Raw genomic sequence first — 25,709 nt, forward strand, 5'->3', positions numbered from 1 at the left:
GTAGAGAGAGTCTGGCGGCAGGAGAGAGCAGAGGAAGGAGCTCTGCCCTCCTTGCAGCCTCGTGCCCGGTCCCCTGGCGCAGTCTTCCCATGTGTGTCAGGGCCGGAGAGTGCAGGGCAGACAGGCTTCTGTGATGCTGGAGCACAGTGCGTCGGGGAAAGCCCCCAGTGCACCGGGCTGAGGAACTGGCTTGCAGATAGGCAGGAAAGGTCCCCATCCCACAGCATCACCGCCTGCTGCCAGCCCAGCTGCCTCTCTCTGCCCGTGCCCCGGAGCAGGAGCGGGGTCCCCTCTGCTCTCTCCCTCCTTGGGAGAGGCTGTGCTGGGGCCAGCTGCCTGAGTCATTCAGGCAGCATCACGCCCACCACCCGTGGGACCCGCGCTGCCAGCATGCCGGGGAAACGGCCATCCTGGCATCGAGCAGGGTGCGGTCGCTGGCCCCAGCCCTGCCCAGAGCGTCAGGGCACCTCACTCACCAGTCAGCAGCGGCTGGACCATGCACAGCTCGTCGGGCTCCGGTGGAGACCTGCTCTCCTGGGGAGCCCCGTCCTCCTCCCAGGCCACCCTGGGGCTGCTGGGGGGTCTCTGCGCCATCCTGCGGGATGGAGGGAAGGGGTAGGGCTGGGCAAGGGGGAAGCTTCGGCGAAACGCCTCGGCCTCACCGGGGCTGCCGGGGACAGCGGGGAAAGACGTGGGCTGTGCTCGGGGGCTCCTCGCCGGCTCCGTGCTCCTGCCCTGTCCCGTCACCGTCCTGCCGGACACTGTGGGCTGGGGGCCGCAGCTGTGCTGATCACGTGGTGCAGTGCGCTGTCGCAAAGGGTGCCACTGTGACCCGCTGCCTGGGCAGGGAGGGGCAGGGCGTCCCCTGGGGGGGCACGGGGCCGGCGCAGCCCTGGGCACCTGGGGGCCCTCGGGGTGCCTCCAGACCCCCTTCGCCCTCACGTCCCCTCGGGACCTCCCTGTTGCCCTCCGGTGTGTCCCAGAGCCCCATGTTCAGACACTCCGGCGTGCCCCCAGGACACCCCTTTCCTTTCGGTGCAGTGCAGAGCGCTCCCACTTCCCCTCGATGCCATAAAGTGTGTAAGATTCACTCAAGCTTAACAGAAATCATAGTTTTTGTCATCTCAACTCTTCTCTTCCTCCCACCAGACAGGAAGAGCTCATGCAGAAAAGAGGAAAAAGAAAATTAAACTTCCTCCACTGAGTTTGCCCTTGTATGAATTGGAAGCTCCCAGAAACGGAGATTCCCGCCTCACTGGTTTCTTTCTCGGTCTGGTCCGTGACTGTGATGGAGAACACCCTCTCACAATTACAGCCTTTCCTGCCCTCCAGAAATCTCTTCCAGCGCTGGTCCACTCAGGACCCCTCCCGTGGCCTTCATTGCACCCCAGACCCCTCTGTGGGACCTCGAGCTGCCCCCGGGGGATGGCTGTGTGGTACCGCCGGGGTGGAGGAGCCCTGGGCCGGTGTGGCAGGGCTGCGCTTCAGCCTCTGTGGGGGTGAAGGGGGGAGGATGGCACCCAGGGCCATACAAACTCTGTCCTCGCCATGCTGGGAGCTGTAGTCTCCCAGCATGGCACTTCTGGGCAGTCGTGTTGCCTTGCGGGGCCTGCCGGGAGCTGTCATCTTCTGGTACAGGCCTGTTGTGCGGCCATGTTGGTCCACAGGACGTGCCAGGAGCTGTAGTCCCAGTGCTGTTGTCTCCGCGTGTCTCTTCCACGGAGGCAGTCCAAGTGTAGAAAATATTCTGATAAAGAAATTAAAATCCAATTATATATAAGAGTTTGGTTTGATTAAGAAGTAGAAAATTGTGAAGCATAGGTATGGGAGTGTTAAGTTCGAAATGTAGTCATAGGAACTTAGGAACTTTAGAAAATGTACTATGTGTGACTATAAGAATACAAATATTGTCTAAAATCAGTTAACCACAGAAACTTTGACAAAGATTTGTTGGTTTGTAGTGTTTTGTTTTAGGAAACTAAGGAAACCGTCATGGACACCAGTTTGCTGCTTGGAAACCCCTTACCCCTCCCATCTCGATCTGAGTATCGAGGATTCTAATCAGTAGAGTTAAGAGAGATTAACCAATGATTGTTTTAACATAAGAATATTAATAAGATGGTGTGACTGAAGGACCAATCATTATAAAGGTTAAATTTAAGAATAGACATAGTATGCATTTTTATGTAAACTAATATAGATGATGATGAGAATCGTAGTGCGCAGAATCACCTGAGAGGTCAAGAAGCGGACAAGTGAGGAAGACTATGGAAGACCACCAGAGGGCTTCGGAAGACCACCAGAGACCTTTACTGCGCTTGCGTAAAGGACATTTACATATGTTAATAGTTTCCCGGAAAACTAATGATTATGTATAACGTTTCTCGGAAATCTAGTGAATATGTATAACAGGTGTGTATTTAACTGTATTGTTGGATAAGACAGGTGCACACGATAGGTGGAGCGATCCCCCGTGTGCCCAGCGCTGCAATAAAGGAGTGCCTGCTTCTTAACTTCTCATTGTTGTTAAGGAGTTTTATTCCGGATTTCGGCAACACAAGGAACCCCCAGGAAGCCCAAGGCACCCTGGAACAGCCCCTCTCTGCCCCGTCTCTTACAGCCCGAGAGGTACCGTGGAGCCGTGGCGCGGCGTGACCACGCTCAGGCACCTTCAGGGCTCTGGTCTGCCCGAGCTGGCTGGCTGTGTGTGTCCGGGCTGCCTGGTTGAGGGCAGGTGGGGAGATGTGGGGGCAGGACGGGAAAGAGGTGGGTGAGGAGTAGCTGTCTTGGGAATTCAAGATGGGGTGGCTCTCTTTTTGCCATCGGATCCCCTCAAGACTTGTTCATTTTCCCTTCTGCTCCCCTCAGGCCTAGAGGCCTCCTCGTATCCACGAGTCCCCTCTGAACCCCTCTCTTGTCCTGGCCTTGCCTCAGCCTGACACGGTTGCCCCCTCGGAACCTCTCAGCACCCCAGTGCGCCTTCCGATGTGCTCTAGAAGCCTCAGTTTGCCCGCTGGTCCCCGCAGCAGCCCTCTCTTAGCCTCCTTGCACCCTCCCTTGGAGCCTCAGGAACCGGCCCTTGGCCCTCATTGCACACAAAAGCCCACCGTTGGCCTTCACTGGGGCCAGTGGAGGGCTCTCGGGCACACTCCAACCGCAGGACTCCTCCGTTTGCCCTCTCGCTGTCTTAGGATCGCTCTAGGCCTCTCAGGATCCCTCCTGAGGCCTTCATTGCCCCCCAGGCCCCTCTGCGGGACCTCTAGCACCCTCAGAAGCCCCGCTGGACTGGGGGCCTGGTCCCCTAGGCTCTACAATACACCACTTCAGTCCCCTCGGCACTCCTCCATAGGTCTTTGTGATGCCCCAGAGCCTTCTGCTGCTCGTCCAGCCTTCTTAGGAGCCCCCTGGTCTCCAGAGGACCACTTGTGAGGCATTCATGGTGACGGAGGCACTCTGTTTGTCCGCTAGTCCCCCCGCAGTAGCCCCCTTATCACGTCTGGACTCTGCCTGGAAACCCTCCCGAGTCCATCATGGGGCGGGGAAGTGGCGAAGCAGCAACAGCAGATGCTGGGGCCTCGCTGGGATGCCTGGAGAGCCACAGGATGGCCGGAGCTGGGCGCACCCTTCCTGCGCCCTACCCTCGCTGCGTGACGGAGGGGACTGCAGGCCCCTGCGGCACACCTCTGCTCTTGGGTCTCGGCTGAGCTGTGGGAGTGGGAGCGTGAGGAGGGTTGCTGCAGGGCCATGAGATGGGGCTGCAACCCAGGGCCGTCATTCAAAGCAGCATCCCCGCACCCCAGGGTGCTGTGCGTGGGGAAGGACTCTGGGACTGAAGCGAAGGAGAACTTCTGGAGGGCTGCTGGCAAGCGTGGGCGTCAGGCAGCTCTCCGGGCAATCCCGATTCCTTCGGGGGCTGCCATGTCCCCTTTTCCTTCTGCCTCCCTAAGGAAAAGACTTCCCCAGGGGGTGAACAAACGTGGTTTCTTTCTGGGGAAAGACCCGTGGAGGGGTAAACTTGTAAAACAAGCCTGGGGCCAGGGCGTGCCGAGGGGCGAGCTGTCCTGCAGGCAGCGGGACAGGCCAGGGATGACGCTGTCTGCTCAGCACGCAACTGTTACGGATGCACGACTAACCAAATCCCACAGGTGTTAAAACTCAGATTTATTCTTCAGCAAAAGTTAGTTAGAAGTCCGGTCACATCTAATAAAACCACAGGCTCAATGATGTAAAGAGAATTAATACTACACGGCCGACTTAAGAATTCCCAAGATTTAAAGTGATGGCTCAAAACGCGCGTATCACTCGCCTAAAAGCTGAGGGCTCTCTCCCTCGAGGAGTTACCTCGGGCGGTGCCCCGGCCCGAGGGGGAGTCCCCGACTGCAGACCCGCTGCTCCGAGGAGGACTGCCAACATGTCCTCCGGCGGGACCCCGTTTATACCCCTGTCGAATCTGACCTGTGGTCATTTAATTCTATTGGCTAGGAGGGTCACCTTGGTGTACCTGGCGCATCTCCATTGGCCAGTTCAAATTTCAACCTGCAGCCTCCAGGGTTTCCTTCCCCTTCTCCCTTCCTGGAGAAGTTTCGTTTCCTGCTGGCAGGATGGGGGGGGCGGGATGTACTGCCACAATCCACCCCGTGACCACAGTCATGATTCGACTGGTTTCTTTGGAGTGGTGGTACAGTCACCTCTTGCCTCCAAAGTTAAAAGGGGGTGCAGTTTGGTGAGTTTGACGCTCATTGTGGGTCATCGTTCCCTTCTGGTCTAGAACTAAAGTGGAATATCAAACACAGGAGTATCCAGTGTATGGACAGTTTAAAGGAGTATACTTAACCGTTAGTACAGGCTTCACTACCAAGCATTTGATAGACCTCATTGCAATACAGATTACAGTAATCATAACTACAAGCATTATTAAAGATTAGAGAAGGCTGGTCGCCCACCCTGTGAAAGAAAATCTGAACATATCAAAACCTTTCCCAAGCAGTTGGTCCCTGGGGCAGAAGCAATTGCCTCCGAGTCTCTTGCCGTATTCTCTCGTTGATTTAGTCTTGAAGCCACATTGACACATTTGGAGTGAACACAGCAGTTGTCCATTGACACGTTCAAAACTTTACAGATACCCTTCTCTTTCTTTGGCATCTAATCCAATACAGCCCAATTTTTGATAGTCATTTTACCAATGTGTTATAACCGATTGTTTGAGAGTCCCCAAATTGTTAGATGTAGCGTTGGCTAAGGTTGATAGCTGTAAACTCAGTTCTAGGGTGCTCTATTGATGTTCCTCGAGTACCATACACAGTTGCCCCCATGGAATTTCAGGGCATAGCATAGTACCATTCCAACTCCACCCCGTGATCCCATGGCTTAGTTGGAGGATATAGTCACATCTGGTGTTTCATACTGAGCTAGTATTTACTGCACTTGGTGACCAACTATAAACAACATGAGTATAACCTCCTCCCCCATCCAATCTGAACCTCCAACTATAATTGTTACATTGCTCTCATGCGAGGTCAAGGACTCGCGATATATTAATGTCCATCATTTTGCCACGACATTATCATCCAGATCTTCACCATCCACGTCTGTCACCATCATCACTGTCAGCAAAAGGACTGGAATGACTCGTTCCTTCATGGTCCTGTAAAAAAGCACAAACTAGGCCTCGGTCTTAAAACCGGGTCACAGGGTTAGAAGTCCGGGATTATCCACCGGGCACTGATGTGCTGAGTCTTTCCACTCCCATGAGATGGTCTCAGAAGACCAATGTAATCAACCTGCCACGTGCTCCAAAGAGCCTTGCCTTGTCTGATATGCTGGGCCGGAGCTTGGTTTGGGTGATTAGCTTTAAGCCTTATTCGGCATTGTGGGCAAGCTGTAAGAATTGCTTCACAGGTTTTCATAGACACTGGCCAACCCCGAGATTGGCATTCATAATAGAGATCTGCTTTCCCTGAGTGGCTTCGTTTGATATGCAACCATTCTGCTAGTCTATCCCAATCTTCCTTCTCACTGGTGACCATCCTGATTTGGGCCAGGTGGTCCACCTGCTGATTCCATTTCGCAGCTGGGGTTCCATACCGAGCATGTCCCTTCACCCACCCCACCTTCAAAGGTCGGGATCTCCCTATTGCCAGGAGACGTTGCCAGTCCTCTGTCCTCCACACTTTCACATGACCTGCTTCCCACTTACTAGATTCCCACTGACATATCCACTCTAGCACCCTTAAAGGTTGCGTAAGAGTCAGTATAGACGATGGTAGCACCATTCTCTACGGCCAGTAATAAAGCCTGTAGTTCTCCTACTTGTGCACTACCTTCACCCTCTTCTTCGACTGTCTTCCCAGTACCAATTTCCAACGCCACTGCTTTATATTGCCATTTTGATCCCACTCGACAAGCAGATGCATCTGTGAACCACACTCCCTGCACATCTGAGCCTGCCATGAATTCGGGTGCCTCCTCAATTGGAGAAGGTTTATACGGTTGACCCAGCAAGGCTGGGTCAGGGTTTACAGGTTGCTGTAATTTGAAAACCTTAGTTGGACCCTCTTTTAGTGGAAGCAATTGGCTTATCCCTTCTAGGTATACGTACCACATTTCCTAACTGTGGCCTTTTGGGCTGCTCCCTCTGGAGGAGGTGACTCATTGAGGACTGAATTTAAGAGAGGGAAAGGACCCTGTACTATAACATCCTGTGAGGTACGTAGCTTTTCAGCCTCTTTAACTGCTCTAGTGAGGGAGAGGACCCCCTTTTCCCAATCTGAATATCCTCGCTCCGTTTCTTTGAATGCAGTGGAGGAGAATAATAATGGTCTAGCTGGTCCCTGTGGCCCCTTTTGAAACACGCCACAGTATGAGGCATGTTCAGCAAATCCCCATTCCACCCTTAAAGGATCTCGTGGGTGCAATGGACCTAGTCTCTGATAAGCTTTAAGCTCATCTTTCAGAGTGGTGAGGGCTTCTGTATGTTGCAAAGTCCAATCCCATTTTCTGTTTTTCCGGAGTAAGTCATAAAGAGGGCGGCCAATCACCGAAAACCCTGGTATATGTTTTCTCCAATAGCCCAAGGTACCTAACAGCTGTTGTAATTCCGTTTTATTACTTGGAGTCTGTCCCTTTTCAATAGCTGATAGAGTGTCATCGGGCACTGCAATTGCCCCAGCTATCCACCACGCCCCTAGGAACTTGACTTCTTGTCCCGGACCTTGGCATTTAGAAGATGGAATGTCTAGCCCATTCTTGACTAACAGATTCCAGATGGCCTCAGCCACTTGTCCTACCTGTTCCTTGTTGTCCCCACCAGCTAGCATATCATCTACATATTGGTATATGCGGACACCTGGTGGTACCTCCACAGCATCAAGGAGCTTGGCTAAAGCATTGTGAGCGATACTGGGGGAGTGCTCGTACCCCTGGGGAAGTCGATTAAAGGTGTATTGGATCCCTTCCCAAGTGAAGGCAAACTGGGGCTTGTCCTCTTCCCTTAAGGGAACCATAAAAAACCATATCTTTGACATCTAAAGCAGCCATCCATGGGTGGGCTGCAGCCTGTATTGCTGTTATCACTGAGGTGATACTTGGGACGGCAGAAGTTAATGGTGGGGTATTACTATTCAGTCTTCTATAATCAATTGTTAGTCGCCACCTTCCATCTGATTTACGGACTGGCCAAACAGGGGAATTGTAAGGAGAATGTGTGCGACTGATGATCTCTCTCTTCTCCAGATCATTAATGACTTCCGAAATGCCTTGTTTGGCCACGGCTGGAAGCGGGTATTGAGGGACACGGGTTACCTTAGATTGCGGTAGTGCAGGAGCAGTCTGCAATGCTCTCACACGAATAGCCTTTGCCTCCGTGCCCCCGAAGCTCCACACCCTACCATTGGGTAGATACCATTGTCTGCCTGCCAGCACATCAAATCCCAGTATATTTCCCTCATAGGGGCTTAAAGCCACCTCCACAGCTGTCATTCTTTTTTCCCCAGGTAGCCAAAGTTGGGTTCGAGCTATGGGGCATTTTTCTGTCGCCCCTGTTACTCCTCTAATGTTTATAGCCTTTCTTGATGGCCTAATTCCCAGCTCACTAGCTTGTTGCTCATTTAAAACACTAATTTGGGCTCCTGTATCAATTAAGAATTCCAAACTTATCCGTTTGGGGCCCACAGGAATGTGTATTTAAGGCTCTTTTTCGGCAGACCATTGGCAAGTATTTACCATGCGGGTTGGGCGACCTGAACCCCGAACCGCAGCTCCTAGTTTTTAGCCCTTCCAGTTCCTCTCGCAGTGCCGCGAAAGGGTCCCGTTTCTCTTCCCGAGGGGGCGGGGTTGCTGGCGCTTCCCTCTGTTCTCTAGCTTTCCCCTCCAGCAGCTCCACCAGCTTCCGGATGTCGTCAGTGGACTGCCCGTCCAGCATGGCTCGGGGTGCCCCCAGTGCCAGCGCCTTCCGCCAGAGATTGTTTCTTTCCGGATCGTAATTCTGGTCCGGCCGCCCGCGAGATCGAGACCGCTCGAGGGGGCGGGGCTTACAACTGGCTGCCCGGACCTTCCTGCCGCCCTCCGTGCCACCGCTCGGCTCCGTCCATCCCATCTCGCGCCCGTAAACTACTATGCTGTGCAGTACTTCCTCCCAAGTCATCACATGCGCGGCCGGCCCCTGGGGGTTTGTCACGGTCCACTCGGTGGACTCGTGATGGTTCGTTTGCTACGATCTCGAAAGTGCAAAATTAAGGTGACCAACACCAAAGGGGATAGCAATAATCACACAGTAAAACTTTATTGTATTGCCTGTGAAGAGGCACGCGATAGTTAGAGATGGGTGAAAGAAAGGAGAAAAGAGTAAAGTTAAGTTTAGAGAGAGGAGAAAGAGAAGTTATAGCTACCACCGCTGATCTCAAGACGTCCTAACGGTCCCGGGTCCAGCTAATGCTGCGTCGTCGATCGTCGTGGTCCTTGGTGGGGAAGCTTCAAACTTCCGTTGTTCAGAAGTCATCTTTTATGCTTAGTAACGCACCTTGCTCCACCTCTGCCTCAGGAGTCTCCGCCCTTCTCCAACGAGGCTATTACGCAGGCACAGGGTCATTGTCCGAGGCGTGGTAAGTCTTGGAGGTGTGTTTTGGTATTATAATGAAGCAAAGTTCGTCTAAAGTTCATGATTTCTTCATCGATGTTATGGTAACAATTGCAATCCATCCTTTTTGGACAGTAGCTGTGCGGTTATCTTTAACAGAGCCTTGTACCGCGCGTTCTGTTCTTGGGATCGGCCACTGCACTCCCAAACAGGCCGTTGTCAGATAACGTGCTGTTCATGTTCCTGATGATGATGTTGAGACAATGCTGATTTTCTGTCCGTACTGTTCATGTTCCTGATGACGATGTTGAGACAATGCTGATTTTATGACCGACTCCTACACCACCCCGTGGCTCAACATGGTCGTCAGGACGTCAGGACCGCTTGGTGGTAGCACGATAAAGAAGAGGAAGAAGAAAAGGAAAAGGAAAAGAGAGAGAGAGAAGGGGGGGGGATGGAAAGGCAAAGAAGAGGGAAAAGAAAAGGAAAGGAAAAGAGAGAGAGAGAGAAGGAGAGAGGATAGGGAGGCAACTACAATGTATCAATTACAATCAAAGCTGTTTATATAAAAGAAGAATCAATGAGGTTTCAAAACATCAATTGATTTGGGGATATCCACATTGGATGGGACATCAAGCATATTGTGTGTGTTCAATACAGACATCAAACATGTTAACCGCTTCATCATTCTCCAGGCTATGACACACAATGTTGCTGACAAGGCCAAACTGATCAAAACGAATATCAAGAGAACCACGATGGGGTGACACAACTTGTTCAGGATGCCTGTAGCAGTAGGCGACCATCCAAAAAGTGTGTCCCACCATCTATGTTCTGCATCCTTTTGCACTCTTTCTAAAACTCGGTGTATTTCTTTCACATTGTGATGAACAGTTATTAAGGTTTTCTGTCCATTTTCCCTAATTTTTTCCAAAATCTCCACCAAATCCTTGTGTTGTAATAACTGTTTTACCAAAGCGAGATTCATTCCAATGGGTATAGGTAGCAATTCATGAATCAACATGTAGTTAGATTGCAAAAGTTGGTGAGACGTGACCGGGGCCGAATAGGAAAAGTCACATCCGACAATCTTAGTAAAATTGCAAACACAAAAATTTGAATGATTTTTAGTCTCTGCAACTACCTTGTCTACAGATAAAAAGTCACAAACAGTCCTCAAACATACACAGCCCTTGCCGATATATACGAGTACTGTTTCAGGGTTTTCATTAGGATGAATCTCAAAATGGCAAATATTTTGTTCGGTATCTAAACAAATATCTTGTGCCTCAATTGCATTACCTTCACAAACAAATCCTTGTTGTTCCCGTACAATGCAAGATTCCAAATTAACAGTTTGCCATTTTTCATTCACCTTTCGGGCCCATACTCTATGCTCAAAAGGATAGAGTATAGTACCGTTGTGGTTTAACCCTAATGCAATAACGGGATAAATTGGGTATATGGTAGCATTATATATAGTAAGCACAAAAGTTGTAGCTGTGTTTGTAACGGGATCATAAGTAAAGTTTACCAGGTTCCACCAGGATTGGAGTTCCTTCTCAAAATCAGTGGCACTGTCCCAAATTATTTTCCGAATTTCAGTGGGGAGAATACCTTCTTCACCTTCTCTTATCATTGAGGCGGCTACAGACTGCATCCATATTTGAGCCTGGATACAACTGAGAGCCAAAGAGAGGTTATTTTGGATCACCCCAAGTGCGTCAGTAATCAATTCGTGATCCCTTATATTTACCTTTTCCCATTTTGGTAATATATTTGACAACAGCCACTGGTTAGTCCCCAAAGCCAATAACGAAGATCGCAAAGGCTGTTGTTAATTTAGCCAAATCACTAATTGAAGTAGCCAACTTGTTCATTATTACTTCCGAATCAATGCTATTTAGAACTCCCAATCCTGTTCCCAAAACACCGGTTAGGTCTCTCCGTGTTCTTCTCATGGGAAGAGTTTGTTTTTGCAGCCAGGTTGTCCATCCCTCCTAAGAAGTCTTTAGGAAAGGTGAGCAAGCTGGCTGAATGTCTGAAACATTGTTCTGCATCGACAATTCAACTCGTTTGAGAGACCATGCCGGGTTAAGCAACATTTGTTGTAGGCCTGTATTTCTGATCACATACGGTCCAATCTGAGTGATTTTTGGGTTAAGCACAACAATTGGTTGGGTAATAGGTATTACAACGTCTATTTTAAATCCTCCCCAGTATTTAGTATTATTTTTACCACACATAACTTTATAAGAGTATTGTACAGCAGTCAAATTTAACCAACAGTCTAGATATTGATTCTTACACAGCAAAATAGGGCCATGTGGTCCAATCCCATAACTATTTGTGGATTCAATGTGAACAATCCCGGTAGATTTGAGTGATTCTGGGAGTCCCCTTATCAAAGGAGTCATGATTTCAGGATTCACCGGCAACATCATTGGGGATTCACATCCGGGAACTAACTTCCTTTCATGTATCATCTGCAGGCAGGCTGCTTTGTGCACACTTTCTAGCAATTGATCAGCTGTGCCTGTGATTGCTAGGGGATCTCCCCTGTCTAAGGGGTTCAGCCCTCCGGCCCAATAGGCAGCCCACTGGGTTAGGGACCATGGGGCACGTCTATCCCCTGTTGTTAAAAAGACACCGTGGCCCCAGTAACCACTAGCTTCCCTTTCATTTAACTGAATTTGGTCCCCTCCAGTTAAAGATACACGCCACACATACTCTGTTTCGGATTCTTTGGGAAGGCGCCCATATTCTCTTTTCATTTTGGCCAGTTCAGTGGGAGTGTATGGTATCTCTTTAGTTGTAATATGTGGGTCATTATCCTCATCGTTTATATAAGCAAATTCTGCTTTAATCAAAGGCCTCACTTGGGGGTTTTCCCTGAAGTGTCTCCTTGCTTCCTCTAGTTCCTTTTGGGGGTATACCTGACTTATTTGCCGAATACCTATCTTTTCCATCTTCATTTCTATCTCACTCAATGATTCAGCAGACTTTGAAAGTCCTTCTTTCAAGGCATCTTTTAGACAGCGATTTTCTTCCTCCTTTTCCTCTGCTCGCTGTTTGTACAAGCTAATTACTCTCTCTTTCTCTGCTACCTGCTCTTCCAGGTTGGAGGTTGTTTTCTGCAAAAGTTGTACCAAAGTTTCAAGGGATTCTATGATTTGTTTTTCCTGGCTACGCCGCTTATAGCGGTCTTCAATTGCTGCGACCAGGCTGGCTCCAAGAACTGCACAGATTATCGCTTTGCCTTTGCCTGACCGTGATCCAGCCTCATTATGTATAGAAATCACTCGGTCTGTTACACTCTGTAAATTCGCCCAATTGTCTCGAGCCCACTCTTCCCCAGGTGGGGAGGGTCGAGCTCCATACTTTGCCAAAAGTGCATAAAACGAGTCAAGATTTTTTACTGATGGAGAGTTTTGATAACCATTCTTTTCAGTCATTTTTGCTGCGAAGGGCCAAACTCACTTCGGGGAGGTCAAACTTAGTTCCACCACACACGCAACCACTGCTGCGTCGCCCTCCTCTTCCCCGAGTGGCGAAAGGGACTCAAATCTCACTTCGGGGAGGCAAAACTTAGGTGCTCACAAGTGCAGACTTTCTCTGCTTGTCCCTTCAACTTCCCCTGGTAATCAACCTCATCTAATGAGGACAGTTCCCCCTTTTGCACTAAGAGATCCTTGCACTTGATCCTGATAGACAGAGCCCTCAATTCGAGTTTGGGGTGAAATACACTGAGGTGTGTGCGGTGTGCGGGAATCCCGAATCGCCCCCCCTTGCTTTCTGGACACCTCTCACCCTTTCAGGTGCAGGGCCAGATGCAGCTGGAACGAAACGTTCTTCCCCTGTTACAAACCACACAAAACCTGCACCCCTCTGTCTCTCAGGATCCTGTCCGTGACGCCAGTTTAATGTCACGGTCCACTCGGTGGACTCGTGATGGTTCGTTTGCTACGATCTCGAAAGTGCAAAATTAAGGTGACCAACACCAAAGGGGATAGCAATAATCACACAGTAAAACTTTATTGTATTGCCTGTGAAGAGGCACGCGATAGTTAGAGATGGGTGAAAGAAAGGAGAAAAGAGTAAAGTTAAGTTTAGAGAGAGGAGAAAGAGAAGTTATAGCTACCACCGCTGATCTCAAGACGTCCTAACGGTCCCGGGTCCAGCTAATGCTGCGTCGTCGATCGTCGTGGTCCTTGGTGGGGAAGCTTCAAACTTCCGTTGTTCAGAAGTCATCTTTTATGCTTAGTAACGCACCTTGCTCCACCTCTGCCTCAGGAGTCTCCGCCCTTCTCCAGCGAGGCTATTACGCAGGCACAGGGTCATTGTCCGAGGCGTGGTAAGTCTTGGAGGTGTGTTTTGGTATTATAATGAAGCAAAGTTCGTCTAAAGTTCATGATTTCTTCATCGATGTTATGGTAACAATTGCAATCCATCCTTTTTGGACAGTAGCTGTGCGGTTATCTTTAACAGAGCCTTGTACCGCGCGTTCTGTCCTTGGGATCGGCCACTGCACTCCCAAACAGGCCGTTGTCAGATAACGTGCTGTTCATGTTCCTGATGACGATGTTGAGACAATGCTGATTTTCTGTCCGTACTGTTCATGTTCCTGATGACGATGTTGAGACAATGCTGATTTTATGACCGACTCCTACAGGGTTCTGTCGGTTACGATCAATGGCCCCCTGGATTCTTTCTCTGAGGGACGGGACGTGTATTTTTAAAACGTCCGGCAGACCTCTAATAAGGGGTCTGAGGTGGGGGGGATCCACCGGTGCAGTCATCGGAATCCCTTGCTGCCCTCTATCATACATAGCCTGAATACAGGCGGCTTTTTGCACTCCCTCCGTTAACTCCGACAGCCCCTTTACCCGGATAGTAATAGGTTCTCCTCTCTCCCTCGAGTCCACACCCCCAGCCCAGTAAGCTACTCGGGACGTCATTGACCGATGCCCCGTTGGTCCATCATTCAGAAATACTCCCGGTCCCCAGTAATTCCTCGCTTCATCATCACTCAACAGTATCCAGTTCCCCCCCCCCGTTCAAGAAACTCTCCACAAATACTCAGTTTCGGTTTCACCCGGCTTGCGTGAAAACTTAGCTTGTAACTCACTGAGTTCAGGTCCTGACCAAGGGGTTGTGCGAATAGTGGTTCGGGGGTTCCCACCATGTGGACCCGTGTGCCTTTGTGTTTTAATAAGGGGTCGCACTTCTCTTTCTTGAAATTCCTCTACCTCTTCAGAACTATTTCCATCAGAGTCTCCCCAAATGTTCCCATCCCAATCCTCAGGATCCATATCCGTGATTAACTTTCGGATTTGGGTGATGCTGGGGGGTTTTTTTGCTTGTGCCAACATCTTTTCAATCTTTTTTTCCAAAAAACGCGTCCCCTCCTTCCCTTTTCTCAATTCCACTCTCAAACAATCTATTTCTCCCTGCTTTTGAACATTATCCTTTTTCAATTTATCCATTTCCCCCTGCCATTGAACAAAATCACTCTTTTGGTTTTGTGCTTGAATCAAGCAGGCGCCCAGGATGGCACACATAACACCTTTGCCTTTACCGTCCCGACAAAGCCCGCGACACAGTTCTACTCTCTCCACGACCGCTGCCGGCTCGGACCACTTCTCCTTCACCCATTCTACCTCTGGGGGAAAAGGGCTGCAGCCGTGCCTCTGTACGTCACTCCGGTCAACGCAGCGAACAGGAGCACGGGCAATAGTCGCAAATGCATTTGCCATCTGGCGCAAGGAGGCTGCGGCTGCAGCTTGGTCCCCACTTGGCTCGGCTGAATCAACTTGTTCTTCTTCCCCCACCGGAAAAATACTGTTGAAAGCAAAGAGGATTTGTACCCGCAGACCCTGAGAGCTGCCTGTAGGCCCCGGGGGCACCCCAGCCTCCCTTAACCCTTTCCCTCCCCAGGAGGAGCTGGGGAGGCTCTTGGGGCTGGGGCGGAACAGAGGGAGCCCCCGCATTCCTTCCGGGGAGACGCCAAAGAGTCCTTAGCAGCCAACAGCCAGAAGGGACCATGGCGCGGCCACCAATGCAGCTCCCACTGCCTGGGCCCTGGGGCTCCCCGGTGCCCCAGCTTTTCCAGCCATTCGTGCTCCCCAAAACCTTCTACCCTCGAGGCAGGGACCGACCCCAACCCCTGCAGCCCAGGGACGCTCCTGCGGGGCAACAGCGGAGGTGACCGCCGGCCATCGCTCCTGTCTCTCTCTCTTAGGCTCAGCCAACTTGTGCCACCTGCCCGTGCGGGAGCAGCCCTTCCCTGCAGCCCGGGCACCCCAGGCACCACCAGCAGGTATGGCACCCCAGTCTGCTCTGGCACCTTCGCCATCCCCATCACACCCGTCCCCTCGGCGCTTTTCGCATGGGGGTTCAGCAAGCCCCGGTGAGCATCCTTGCCCTCGCCCGGGCGGCGCGTGCCCAGTAAAGCCGATCTGCAGAGAATTCCCCAAATATTTAGGGCCACCTCTCCCGTTTCACCTCCTAGATGCGAGTCTCCTCCCCGATTTGCAACCTCGTCCCACTGGCACAGCAGCTCACCCCATGGGGATCACCCCAGCCACAAGCTCCCCACGTCCCTGGCCCAGAGCTGGGGGATGTCGGCCATCGGGGCCGGCTCGGCGGGTGCCCCTGGCGAGTCGCCCTGGCCCAGCACGGCTCCCCCTCACCCACACAGGTCTGCAGAGGGCTCCATGTGGCTGCCTCTTCGACCCCCGGGTCTTCCGCATCCAGTGGACAACCACCGACCTGCCTCCTCCGGCCACCGCCACGCTCGGCCAAGGCTCCGCTTCTCTGCCGGGTGCTGCCCTGCGGGGTCCCTGGGGCTGCGGGGCCCCCCTGGCCTGGGCAGACCCAGGGACCCCCCAGGGCCAACCACAATACCTCGCACCCTACAAAAATCAGAGGACAGCCATCCCCGGCTACCAGCACATCGAGGGGCAGTTGGCGAAGATCAACATCTCCAGCACGGCCACCCCTGCGGGGGCACCCCCGGGCAGCGACATCCCCCCGGGGAGCGACATCCCCCCCAGCCAAGGCCTTGGGGAGCCTGCAGATGACCTTGCCGTGGCTGAGAAAGTGGCTCTCCAAGAGGCCCTCATGCTCTTTGATTGCTCCCTGGACGGGCTGGCGGTCAGCCAGCATGCTCCCAGCAGCAGCCCCACGCCTGGGGACACTGGTGGCACCGGCGCAGCCACCCCCGACTGCGACTTCAGCTCGCTCTCGCTGCCTGAGGAGCTGCTCACCCCTGACTACTGCATCCCTGAGCTCAGCAACGCCATGCTGAGACTCAAAATATTCAACAGCGGCAGGATGGAGCCCCAGGAGCCGTGGCAGGATGCGGGGATGGACCTGCCACCATCCCCGCCTGCCGTGGCAGACAAGCCGAGGAAGAGGCAGGCGCAGAGTTCCTTGCCAATGCCACCCAGCAAGCGCAGGACTCTTGCAGCCAACGTGGGGGTGTGAGGGGGGGGGCGGGGATTAGACAGGGATGAGAGGGATGGAGATGGGGGCAGTGAGGGGTGGGAGAGGAGGGGGGGGTATTTGTTGAAGGGGGGGCCGGGGAGGGGGGGTAGGGAGGGGTTAGACCAGCTTGGAGGGGACCTTTTCTCTTGTCTTTTCAATTAAAAGCTCCTTCTCCAGAGCCGCTCCGTGCCTGTATGGGAGGGGGAGGGAGAGCAGGGGGCACCAAGAAACAGCACCCAAGAGGTGCAAAAGCCCTGCTGAGCCCCAAATCCGAGCCGGGGAAAGCCCCAAGGAGGACGGCAGTGTCCGTGTCGGACGCACGGAGCGGCAGCGGGGCCGCGCCGTGCCGGAGTGGCAGCAGCGGGCCCCGCCCGGAGACAGAGCCGGGCGGGGGGGTGCCGCGCCATGCCACGCCAGAGACGGTGGTGGGGACTCTCTGGAGCCGAAGCCGGGTGGCGGGAGCACGCGGGAGCTGCCCGGACGGCGCTGGGGGCTCGGCGGGGATTGCGGCTGCGCCGTCGTGCGGGTGAACGGAAACGGTGTCCCGCAGGGTCAGAAAGCAGGGACAGTTGCCTCCCGCTGCATGCCGGGAGCTGTAGTCTTTGGGGCACGGAGTTGCCGGTCCGCCACGGTGCCTCCCGGGGCATGCCGGGAGCTGTAGTTTTCGCGGACTCGGCAGCCGGGCATCAGCGTTGCTCTCGGGCCCGTGCAGCGCGGCGTAGCCCTCGCTGCTGCCGCGGCCCCTGCTGCACGGCGCGAGGTGTAGTTTTGTTGCCGGTTTCGTGTTGTTTTCTTCAGGCTTCCCGCTGCGCCCGCTCCCCGACCAGCCGTGCGTACGCGCCTCCAGAGCGCATGCACCATAGCGCGCTGTCCTGTGCCTGGGGCAGCCCTGCGTTCGCCTGCCGACTCTGGCCCTTCCAGCGCGCCATCGGCAGCCGGCGCGTGCGCGGTCCGTGGGAGCAGCATGGCGTCGCGCTGGGCGCGGGTCTGGGCGGCAGCGGGTGAGCGCAAGGACTGCCGGTGAGGCGAGCAATCCCCTCCGGCGGGGGCGGGGGGTGCCTTCTGCCCGCTGGCTGCCTGGGGGTGGCAGGACGGGAAGCTGCAAAGCTGCTGGTGCGGCAGGCTCCCGGTCCGCCGGAGGCGAGCCGGGTCAGGGCAGCCCCAGGGAGTTCCCCGAGAGCTGATAGAAGGGAATAGGGGACGGAGGCGGGCACCCCTCAGGCGCGGCCACCGGGCGCCTCCCCGACTTGCTGGAGTTCCCCCGGAGCCTCCCCCAGCCCCACTCGCCCTGCGCAGCTGCCCCCAGCTCCAGCCCATCCCCTGAAGGCTGTCCTGTAGCCCCCGGCAGCCCCCAAGCCCTGTCGTGAGGGCAGCAAGCTGGCCCTCCAGTGTTCTTGAGTCTCCCTTAACATGGGTGCTGTTAGCAGCAGCACGGGAAACAAGCGGCATCTGCGGAAGCCCCTGTGGAAGGAGGGGCTCCGGCCAGGGTCGAGCTACGGTAATAACGGTCACTGCTGCTTCTTTCCCTCTCCCAGAGGCCACGCTGTGGATGCGGTTGTCCGTTCCTCCCCTGGGGATGCCAGTGACTGCACCAGCCTCAGGCTTGCATGGGCTGTCTTTGCTTGGCCTCCCTCTCCTCGCGGCGTGGGAGCACAAAGGGACAGGTGGAGCAGCGCTTACTGGCTGTGGACAGGAGCTGCTGAAGCTGGAGAGGCTAGAGAAAGTTAAAGAAGAAATGGAAGGCCATCTGGCCAGCAGCTGCCTCCCGCTGCAGGCAAGAGAAGGCCCTGCCTCTCCGGGTGAGGAAGGATCCCTCTTTGTAGTCCACAGCAGGTCAGACCACCAGGGTCGGTATGCATGACCAACAGCGTGGTACAGCCACATAGTGAGCGAGCGAGGCTACGTGTCTAGGAAGCCTCGTCTCATAAGAGCTGTGAGACACTCATGTGTTCCATTATGTGGAGGACAGCCAAGCGACTGGAGCTACAGAAGAGGAAGGGAGGAGAGAAGGAGAAAGAAGCATCTGAGCTGGTAAGGTCTCCTGGCAGCTCCAAGAGTGAGAGTTGTGGTGAGTCCTGGGCCCTCAGGGCCCTGTCACTCCTCTTGTGCGTCCCGGTCCCTCCCTCTCCCTCTCCTGGCCCCCTCTCTTTCCCCTGCTGCTGTGATGTTTGTTTCTTGGTTTGGGGTTTTTTTTTTTCTTCCCTGTACCTCTCCTCTTCTGTCTATTCTCTTGTCCTGCTCCCTCTTCCTCTCTCCCTTTCTCTCTCTTGTTCGACTGCCCCCTTTTCTTTTTCTCTCTGCATTCTTGTCCTGCTCCCTCTCCCTCTTTTTCTCCCCCACCCTCTCTTTGTCCTGCAGCCAGTCACTGTTTTTTCCTTTTCCATCTCCTCGTCCTGATCTGCATCTGTCTCTTCCCCCTCCGCCTCCAATTTCTCTGGCCTGTTCCCTGGTGTTCTTTTCCTCTCTGTGCCTGTACATGCCGCTCTGTGTCTCTGCCTTCCTATCTCTCTTCTTCCTACTTTCTCTTTCTCTCTCTATCCCTTTGTCTTGCTCACTGTTGCTGCTTATTTTTTTTATTCTGGATCTCACTGTCCCTGTCCTCCTTCCTGTTCATCTCTTACTCTCTCTGACCCTTTGTGCTGCTTCCTGCCCCCTTTTTTACTCATCCTCCCTCTCTCTGCAGGGCTCCTAATACCTCTCTTTCTAAATTCTCCAGCCCCCTGTGCTTCTCACAGTCCCTGTCTTTCTCTCTCTCTCTTGTTGTCGTTGTTCTTGTCTGTCACTCTGTCTTGCTTCCTGTCCCATCGTTTCTCGCTGTAACCCTTTGTCCCGCTCCCTGCTCGTATTTGTATTCCTCTCTGTCCTGAGGACCGTCCCAGTTTTTTATCTCCGTCCTGCCGCTATCCTGATTTTTCTTTCTCTGCCTTGTTCCCTGTCCCTCTTTCTGTCTCTTTTCCTCTGTCCCTGCTGCTTATTTCTCCATCTCTGTCCAGACCCCTGTCCCTTCCCCCCCGCCTTGCTGTCCCTCTGCCTTGCTTTCTTTCGTTACCTTTTCTGTCTGTCTTTCTCTGTCACATTCCGTCTCCTGTCCTTTCTGTGTCCCCCGTCCAGCTAGCTGTCTCTTCTTTCTTTTTTCTGTTCCTCAGTATTTTTTTCTTTTTCCGTATCTCTCTCCCACTGCCCATCGCAGTTGGTTTTTTCCCCTCCAATGCTGGCCTGCTCTTTGTCCCTTTTTTCTCTCTCTGTCCTTCTGTCATGCTCCTTGTGTCTGTTTAATTCCTTCATCTCTGTCCTGCAGCCCATCACTCTTTTTTTTTCTCTTCCATCCCTTTGTCCTGCTCCCCATCCTTGTCTCTCTTTCCCTTGGTTCTGCCTCCCGTCCTTTTTTCCTTTCTTGCTCCATCTCTCTGTCCTGCTCCCTATCCCTCTCGTGCTCTCTCTGTTTCTCTGTCCTTCTCCTTGCCTTTCCCCGCATTCTCTGTCTTGTTCCCTCTTTGGTTTTATTGTTTTCTGGGTAGCTGGGCCCGGCTACCTGCGGGGGTGCTTTGGCTGGTAGTTTGGGGTATGGGCCTGGCCGTGCCGTGCTGGTGATGCCAGGGAAATAAAGCCTGAAATGGCAATAATGAAGCAACGCCCTGCCAGTGCTGGGGCTGCCCCTCAGAGGCATGGGGCCGGGCCCTCCGCAGTTCCCCAGCACTCCCCAAAACTGCATGTGGGGCCCCGGGGGTGCAGGGCTGTGGGGTGGCTACACTCAGCATTGCCCATGGGCACTGCAGGGTCAGAAACGGAGAACGAGTTTTCTGTTCTGGGGCTTCTAAACAGGCTCACACGGCTGATTTTGCAGCTCGGAAACAGACTGAGCTGCGCGGCTTTTGGCTCAGAAACAGAGGTCCAGCCCTGCATTTTTGGGCCTTGAGAACAGGCTCAGCAGCTGGGTTTTTTTGGTTTCTAAATGGGCACTGAGTCATCTGGTTTGGGGGCCAAAAGCAGAGGCTGGCTTGGCTGGTTTTGCAGATGGGTGAGAGGCAGGCAGGTGGGAGGGTTTTGGGGGCTGCAGGGGAAAGCAGGGGGTGGGCAGGGTGTGTGGACCTTCCCCAGAGATGGGAGTCTGGTTGTGTCGGACCCCGAAGTTCAGGAGGCAAGCATGCAGCAGGCCGAACTCAACATCTGTGATGGTCTCTGGGGGGAAAGGTGCTTTTCAGACCCCACAAGCCCTCTTTGAGTCCAGCTCTTCTTTCTACTCTGCTTAGAATAGTTGTTAAGTAATTAATCGCACAAACTAATGAATATTTATACAGCGTATAACTATGATGTTTAATCCTAATGCTCAAGTTTTGACACCAATTGATTCACAACCTTATTGAAAGCTCAGACTGTTGCACATAGCTGGAGCTTGTACGAAGAAGAAGCTGAAATCAACTGGAGCTTCAGTGCGGAACTGGGGCTTCAATTAGCCAGAACTGTAGCAAGCAGGAGCTGGAACGAGGCAGGGTGTCTGCTATCTGGAGCGTGCATTAGCCAGAGGCAAAATTACCTGCGGCTGTAATGAGCAGGAGCTGCAATTAGCTGGACTGTCTTTTTGCTGGAGCGTCCCTCGGCCGGACTGCACTCCCAGCATGGCAGAAGAGCAGCCAGGCACAGGCAGGGCTGTCTGTAGCAAGCAGCTCTGAGCAGCAGGGAGGGGAGTTGTCCTTCTGCCAGCGGAGAGCCTGGCCTCTTGCTTTGGGGATGTAATCCACATCACGCTCCTCTCTCTGCGTGGAGGGTCTCTTCCAGTCCGTTCCCGAGGGCAGAAGTGAGGTGGGGGTCCCCCGGCTCTCCTGGGGCAGCCCCCCCGCGAGGGGGTGCAGGCGAGGTGTTGTCGTCCCCTCGCTACCGGGCAAAGGGGAGAGAAACCGGCTGGTCGGAGCTCCTGGGGCGCAGAGCCCTTCCAGCAGAATCCTCCCCTGTCTTTTCACCGTTGGCTGGGTGTGACAAACAGGTTTACTTTTTGCCTCCTCTTTTCCCAGTGTCACCTTCCGTGTCACACGAAGAAAATCCTGCATGGTTAATTCTGCTTGCTGCTCAGGTAATCGCACATATTGGGCTGGGGGAGTGGGGAGAAACATTTGCGAGTTCAAGGGCACTACAGATACTCCACATCAAACGCACAGAAAAGGCAAATTTGCTGCTAGTGCAGAAAAGCTGATGAAAAATTGCTGTTAACAGATCGTGCCCTGTTCCTGAATTGGTCCCTTGATACGTTTTTGTTTCAGGTGAAAGAACAAACTTTCATCTATGATAAACTCAGAGCTGCCTGTTAGCTTCTTTAGGGCCAAGTGTTTCTCTTCTCTTTGTTCATGCTGATTTTATGGGCAAGTTGGAAATAGCCTTTTATTTTTTTAGGTATAACTGAATTTTTAGGAATATGTGGTGTCCCTATAGTTCATTTTGAGCACCTAGATGCCAGTAGAAATATAATGAATGAAACCTGATGGAAACTGATACTTAAACTTGATTTTTATTTGATTTTTTTTTTTTCTCATTAGAGTGTTGATGGCATGTTGTCCCGTGGCACAGTCCCCATTCTGTTCAGCGGAGTCTTCAGTCTAGCACTTTTAAGTAAAAAAGTTTGTCCTTCCAAAAAAGGACTAGTCATTCATAGGACTGAGGCATAGACTTGGAGAGTCGCTTAAGTACGTGATCAGAATTAAAGCCAACTTTCACTTAATATTGCTGCTGTTGGTCTTCGCTTTCACTGATTTCTCCACCACTCCCTCATGGTTGGGAGCTCTGAATCATAATTTTTTTTCAGTCTCTAACACTTTTTTTTTCCCCAAAAAGGAGAAGCAATGTCTAAAAGTTAATTGTTTCCTCACAAATGCGTGAGTATATAAAATTTGAGTTATGATGATTAAAACCATAAAAATGACACCAGTCTTTACAGATCTGGACTATTTCTGAACAGGCGTTCCTCACACACGAATACCATCAGGGTACAGATCACCTGCACTTCATGCTCTGACGAGACAAAATGCTGAGACAGGGATGAGCTCTGAAAGAAAAAAAAATAGGGTCACGGTTTTGTTTTGTTGTTGTTTGTTTTTAGAGAGTGCAACATTGACTGGTGCCAGCCTGCAGAGCTCTTCTGCTGCCTGACCTCTCCTTCTCTTTCATGGCTGTAATTGTCATTTGGGTAATTGTAGAAGAGCAATTAAGTTACTTGCATCTGTAAATGTGCTGGTAATAGCAGGAAGGCAAATGCTTGAACCAGTAGTGAATAACTTGGCTGCAAGTAGAATTTCTGAAGGAAGAACAACAACAACAGGAAGCAAATAGCAAGTTACCAAAAATTTGTGTGTGTCAAACGCATCAAAGCTTTATTGCCAAATGTTGTTTGGCAATATGTTCCAAATGGCTTTTTTTGGTAAACATAAATTTTCAGGAAGTTCAGGGTTGTGTGTGGCAAAACATGTCCCTCTGTGTATGCGTCCTGCTACGTAAATAGCATGGGTCAATGGCTAGTCCAGTGGCAGGGCTGTTGTTCCCTACTCTTGATATTGCCACAGTAGCGTTGCGGTATTTAGACCTAACGGACAGGCTGAGGAATGGAAGGAGAATGCCTGTTTTCTGTAAGGGCTCGGAATGCCGACCCTTTTCTCTGCCTGCCGCTCCCCTGTGCATGAGATGAAGCCGTTTTATTTTTCTCCCTTGTTCCTGGTCTAAATATTTCTGAAGCTGTTGCTGCTGTGGGTTTGCAATTTGCGTTACTGCATTTTTGTAGCATTCTAGGTATGGGTCATTTCTACCATGGCGAAGTGTCGAGATACGGTTTTCAGTTTAAAGCGTCAGAAACTACATTCACTGAAACCGGTAACTCACGGCATAGGTGAAACCGATGTGGCGTGTGCAGCTGTGCTCGCAGGGATGCTCGGTGGCTCCTCATCAAAACGGCAAGGGGTGTGTGTGTGTGGACATCTGTAGCGTTGCGCTCTGGGTCCAAGAGCGTTAACGTATTTTTGCAGTTGGAAGATGGAATAGAGCGTGTGCCTGTTAAATCTCAGGGCAGTCAAAAGCTAGGAGGGACCCTGAGCGGGTTTGGTGGCACAACTGCAGTTTTAAAAGATCTTGACCATTTGGAGCAATGGCCTGGAAAAAATTCGTTTTTTGCAACGAGGCAGTTCACAGACAGATATGTTGCTGTGCTCTTTAGCAAAAATACTCAGCTTGAGACGTATAGGGTGATGAAGTCTTGGCTATACTAAGGCTTGAGAAAATGTATGTAGGTATCTATGTCTGTCATCTGCGTGTATCTAGGAAAGGGAGTTTTAGTGAAACTAAAGCTGCCAATGAGCCAAAAAAAAAAAAAAAAAAAAAAAAAGGCACGGTTGTCAAAAAAACGCAAAAGCTCTAGTGGCCTGTGTCAACAACTGTACCGAAGATGATGCAAAATACTTTTTCCTCCGCTTGGTCATACTGTCTTCACAAACCTTCACAAAAAAAGGCAGCTTGGGATTCCTACCTAGTTTTATGCTAAAGGGTTTTTTCCTCTCTCAGGTGGATGTCAGCTGCCACCATTTCACTGCGGTTGCCCTTTCTTCTGCCATGAAAGTACAAGACACATGGAAAGATTCCATAGTGGTCTGCGAGTACAAGGTACACCTATGATGTGTGTCTGCGTTTTTCTGAAGGTACTTGTAGTATGGACTAAAGTTAACATTAAGAATGTGCCAACTCTCCTTCTACATTTTTTCTGTGAAATATTTTAATACAAATAGTAAAACTAAGGTCTGTTCTGGAGCATGTTATGCCTATGCAAAGTTTACTTCCCTCCATTTATTTTCTCTTCCTGAAAGCATATAATCTTCTGTTTCTGTGCACTTACTAGTAAATGATACCGTGAAAATAATTTTGTACAAAAAGAGGGAAAAAACTGTTCATAAGAGTTCAGCTATTCTGAAGAAACAGGCTTTGTTTTCACGATAAAAGCTTTATGCATTTGCAGCCAATGAGTTTTTTAAAATGTCTTATAGTAGTACTCGAAAACCTTACTGAGATAACCAGCATCTGTACTAAAAGCAATCAAGGTCAAAGAAGAGATGCGGACAAAACAGGACAAACTGGTGTCGCTTCCGTGTGTTTTCCAGGTTTTCCCAGGAAGCATTAGCAGCCTTGTAACTAGTGACAGTGAGTCCTGAGGTGGTTTTGGTGAGTTACTGCTTCAATAATGTGTTTTTATTGGATGTATATAAACATGGGCACACCTTTTTAGTATAAAGTGAATTATTGAGATTTATCCTTTATTTTTCATTTTGCTCTTTGCAGTTTTCCACTTCACTTTCAGCTTTATTCCCCAAACAAGCAAGATGTACAGCAGCAGCAGCGCAAGGGCTGTAGCTGTTGTGGTGGATCTGTAAGTGTAGATTCTGATTGCGTACGACCTCGTCCCGCAGCCTCCCAGGGTTATCTCCCTGCAGCAGTGCCGTAAGGAAGGGAGGAGGCGTTTTCCAACACCGGCAGGAGTGTTTACTTTTATGCTAAGAAGTTGTTCAAAATCGTATCAGTCTTAATGCTGATTTTAAGAGTTCAACTTGCTCTAACTTTTAAAGGAGGTGGTGTATTTTGAGCTGACCTGTTTACCTGGAACCCTGCTTTAGCTCAGCTACTCTTCTTGTGCACCCCCAGCCTCTGCTGGCAGGGCAGTATGAGAAGCTGGAAAGTCCTTGACTTAGTATAAACACGGCTTAGAAACAACTAAAAACATCAGTGTGTTATCAACAGGATATCACAGGATCAACAATTATGTGTGTGCAGGATTAGGAGAGCAGAGTTCTGACGGCACAGAGGTGAGGAAAGGTGTGCCCAACCCAACAGAGCCCCAGGATCGCCAGGGTGTCGCTCACTTGCAGATGGGCCGCTTGCATCTGGTCTGCTGGGATGCGCTGTTTCCTGCTGAACAGAGCTGCCCCTCTGGCACAAAGCAGCTTTGGGTCTCTTGTGGCCTGCCTTCAGGCTGTCACCTGTGTTGCCTTATTGTTTTAAAATCTCTTGCCAGCATCTGTTGACTGGCTGCTGTCACTCCCACAACCCTCATGCCACATGCAGATGGATACAGCAGTCCCTGGGGCTTGCTCCAGGGCAACCCCCCCGCCCCCCCTGTTCGCAGGTT

At 51.7% G+C, this 25,709-nt stretch overlaps 2 protein-coding genes across 2 annotated transcripts; both read left to right on the plus strand.

The window, feature by feature from the left end:
• Positions 1–1,573: 1,573 nt before the first annotated feature.
• LOC128138290 (proline-rich protein 22-like) lies at positions 1,574–16,576 on the plus strand. The gene is made up of 8 exons (XM_052779584.1): positions 1,574–1,632; positions 3,243–3,425; positions 3,469–3,721; positions 7,732–7,779; positions 8,372–8,476; positions 15,098–15,392; positions 15,774–15,937; positions 16,001–16,576. Exons 1-8 carry the CDS (start codon positions 1,574–1,576, stop codon positions 16,559–16,561), a joined length of 1,668 nt encoding a protein of 555 aa, XP_052635544.1. The 3' UTR covers positions 16,562–16,576.
• Positions 16,577–16,595: 19 nt separating this feature from the next.
• On the plus strand, positions 16,596–25,307 carry LOC128138291 (uncharacterized). Its single transcript, XM_052779585.1, has 5 exons — positions 16,596–16,610; positions 17,360–17,562; positions 21,338–21,629; positions 24,098–24,196; positions 24,885–25,307. Exons 1-5 carry the CDS (start codon positions 16,596–16,598, stop codon positions 25,026–25,028), a joined length of 753 nt encoding a protein of 250 aa, XP_052635545.1. The 3' UTR covers positions 25,029–25,307.
• The last annotated feature ends 402 nt before the right edge of the window (positions 25,308–25,709 follow it).

Source organism: Harpia harpyja, unplaced genomic scaffold, assembly GCF_026419915.1.
Source record: "Harpia harpyja isolate bHarHar1 unplaced genomic scaffold, bHarHar1 primary haplotype scaffold_310, whole genome shotgun sequence".
NCBI lineage: Eukaryota > Metazoa > Chordata > Aves > Accipitriformes > Accipitridae > Harpia > Harpia harpyja.

Coding starts and splice junctions, on each gene's coding strand:
- LOC128138290 (XM_052779584.1), top strand. CDS start 1,574: ATGGCACTTCTGGGCAGTCGTGTTGCCTTGCGGGGCCTGCCGGGAGCT. Junction 1,633..3,242: donor CCGGGAGCTGTCATCTTCTG/GTACAGGCCTGT, acceptor ATTGCCCCCCAG/GCCCCTCTGCGGGACCTCTA. Junction 15,938..16,000: donor GGGGCTGCGGGGCCCCCCTG/GCCTGGGCAGAC, acceptor TACAAAAATCAG/AGGACAGCCATCCCCGGCTA.
- LOC128138291 (XM_052779585.1), top strand. Junction 21,630..24,097: donor TAATTCTGCTTGCTGCTCAG/GTAATCGCACAT, acceptor TTCCTCTCTCAG/GTGGATGTCAGCTGCCACCA. Junction 24,197..24,884: donor TAGTGGTCTGCGAGTACAAG/GTACACCTATGA, acceptor CTTCACTTTCAG/CTTTATTCCCCAAACAAGCA.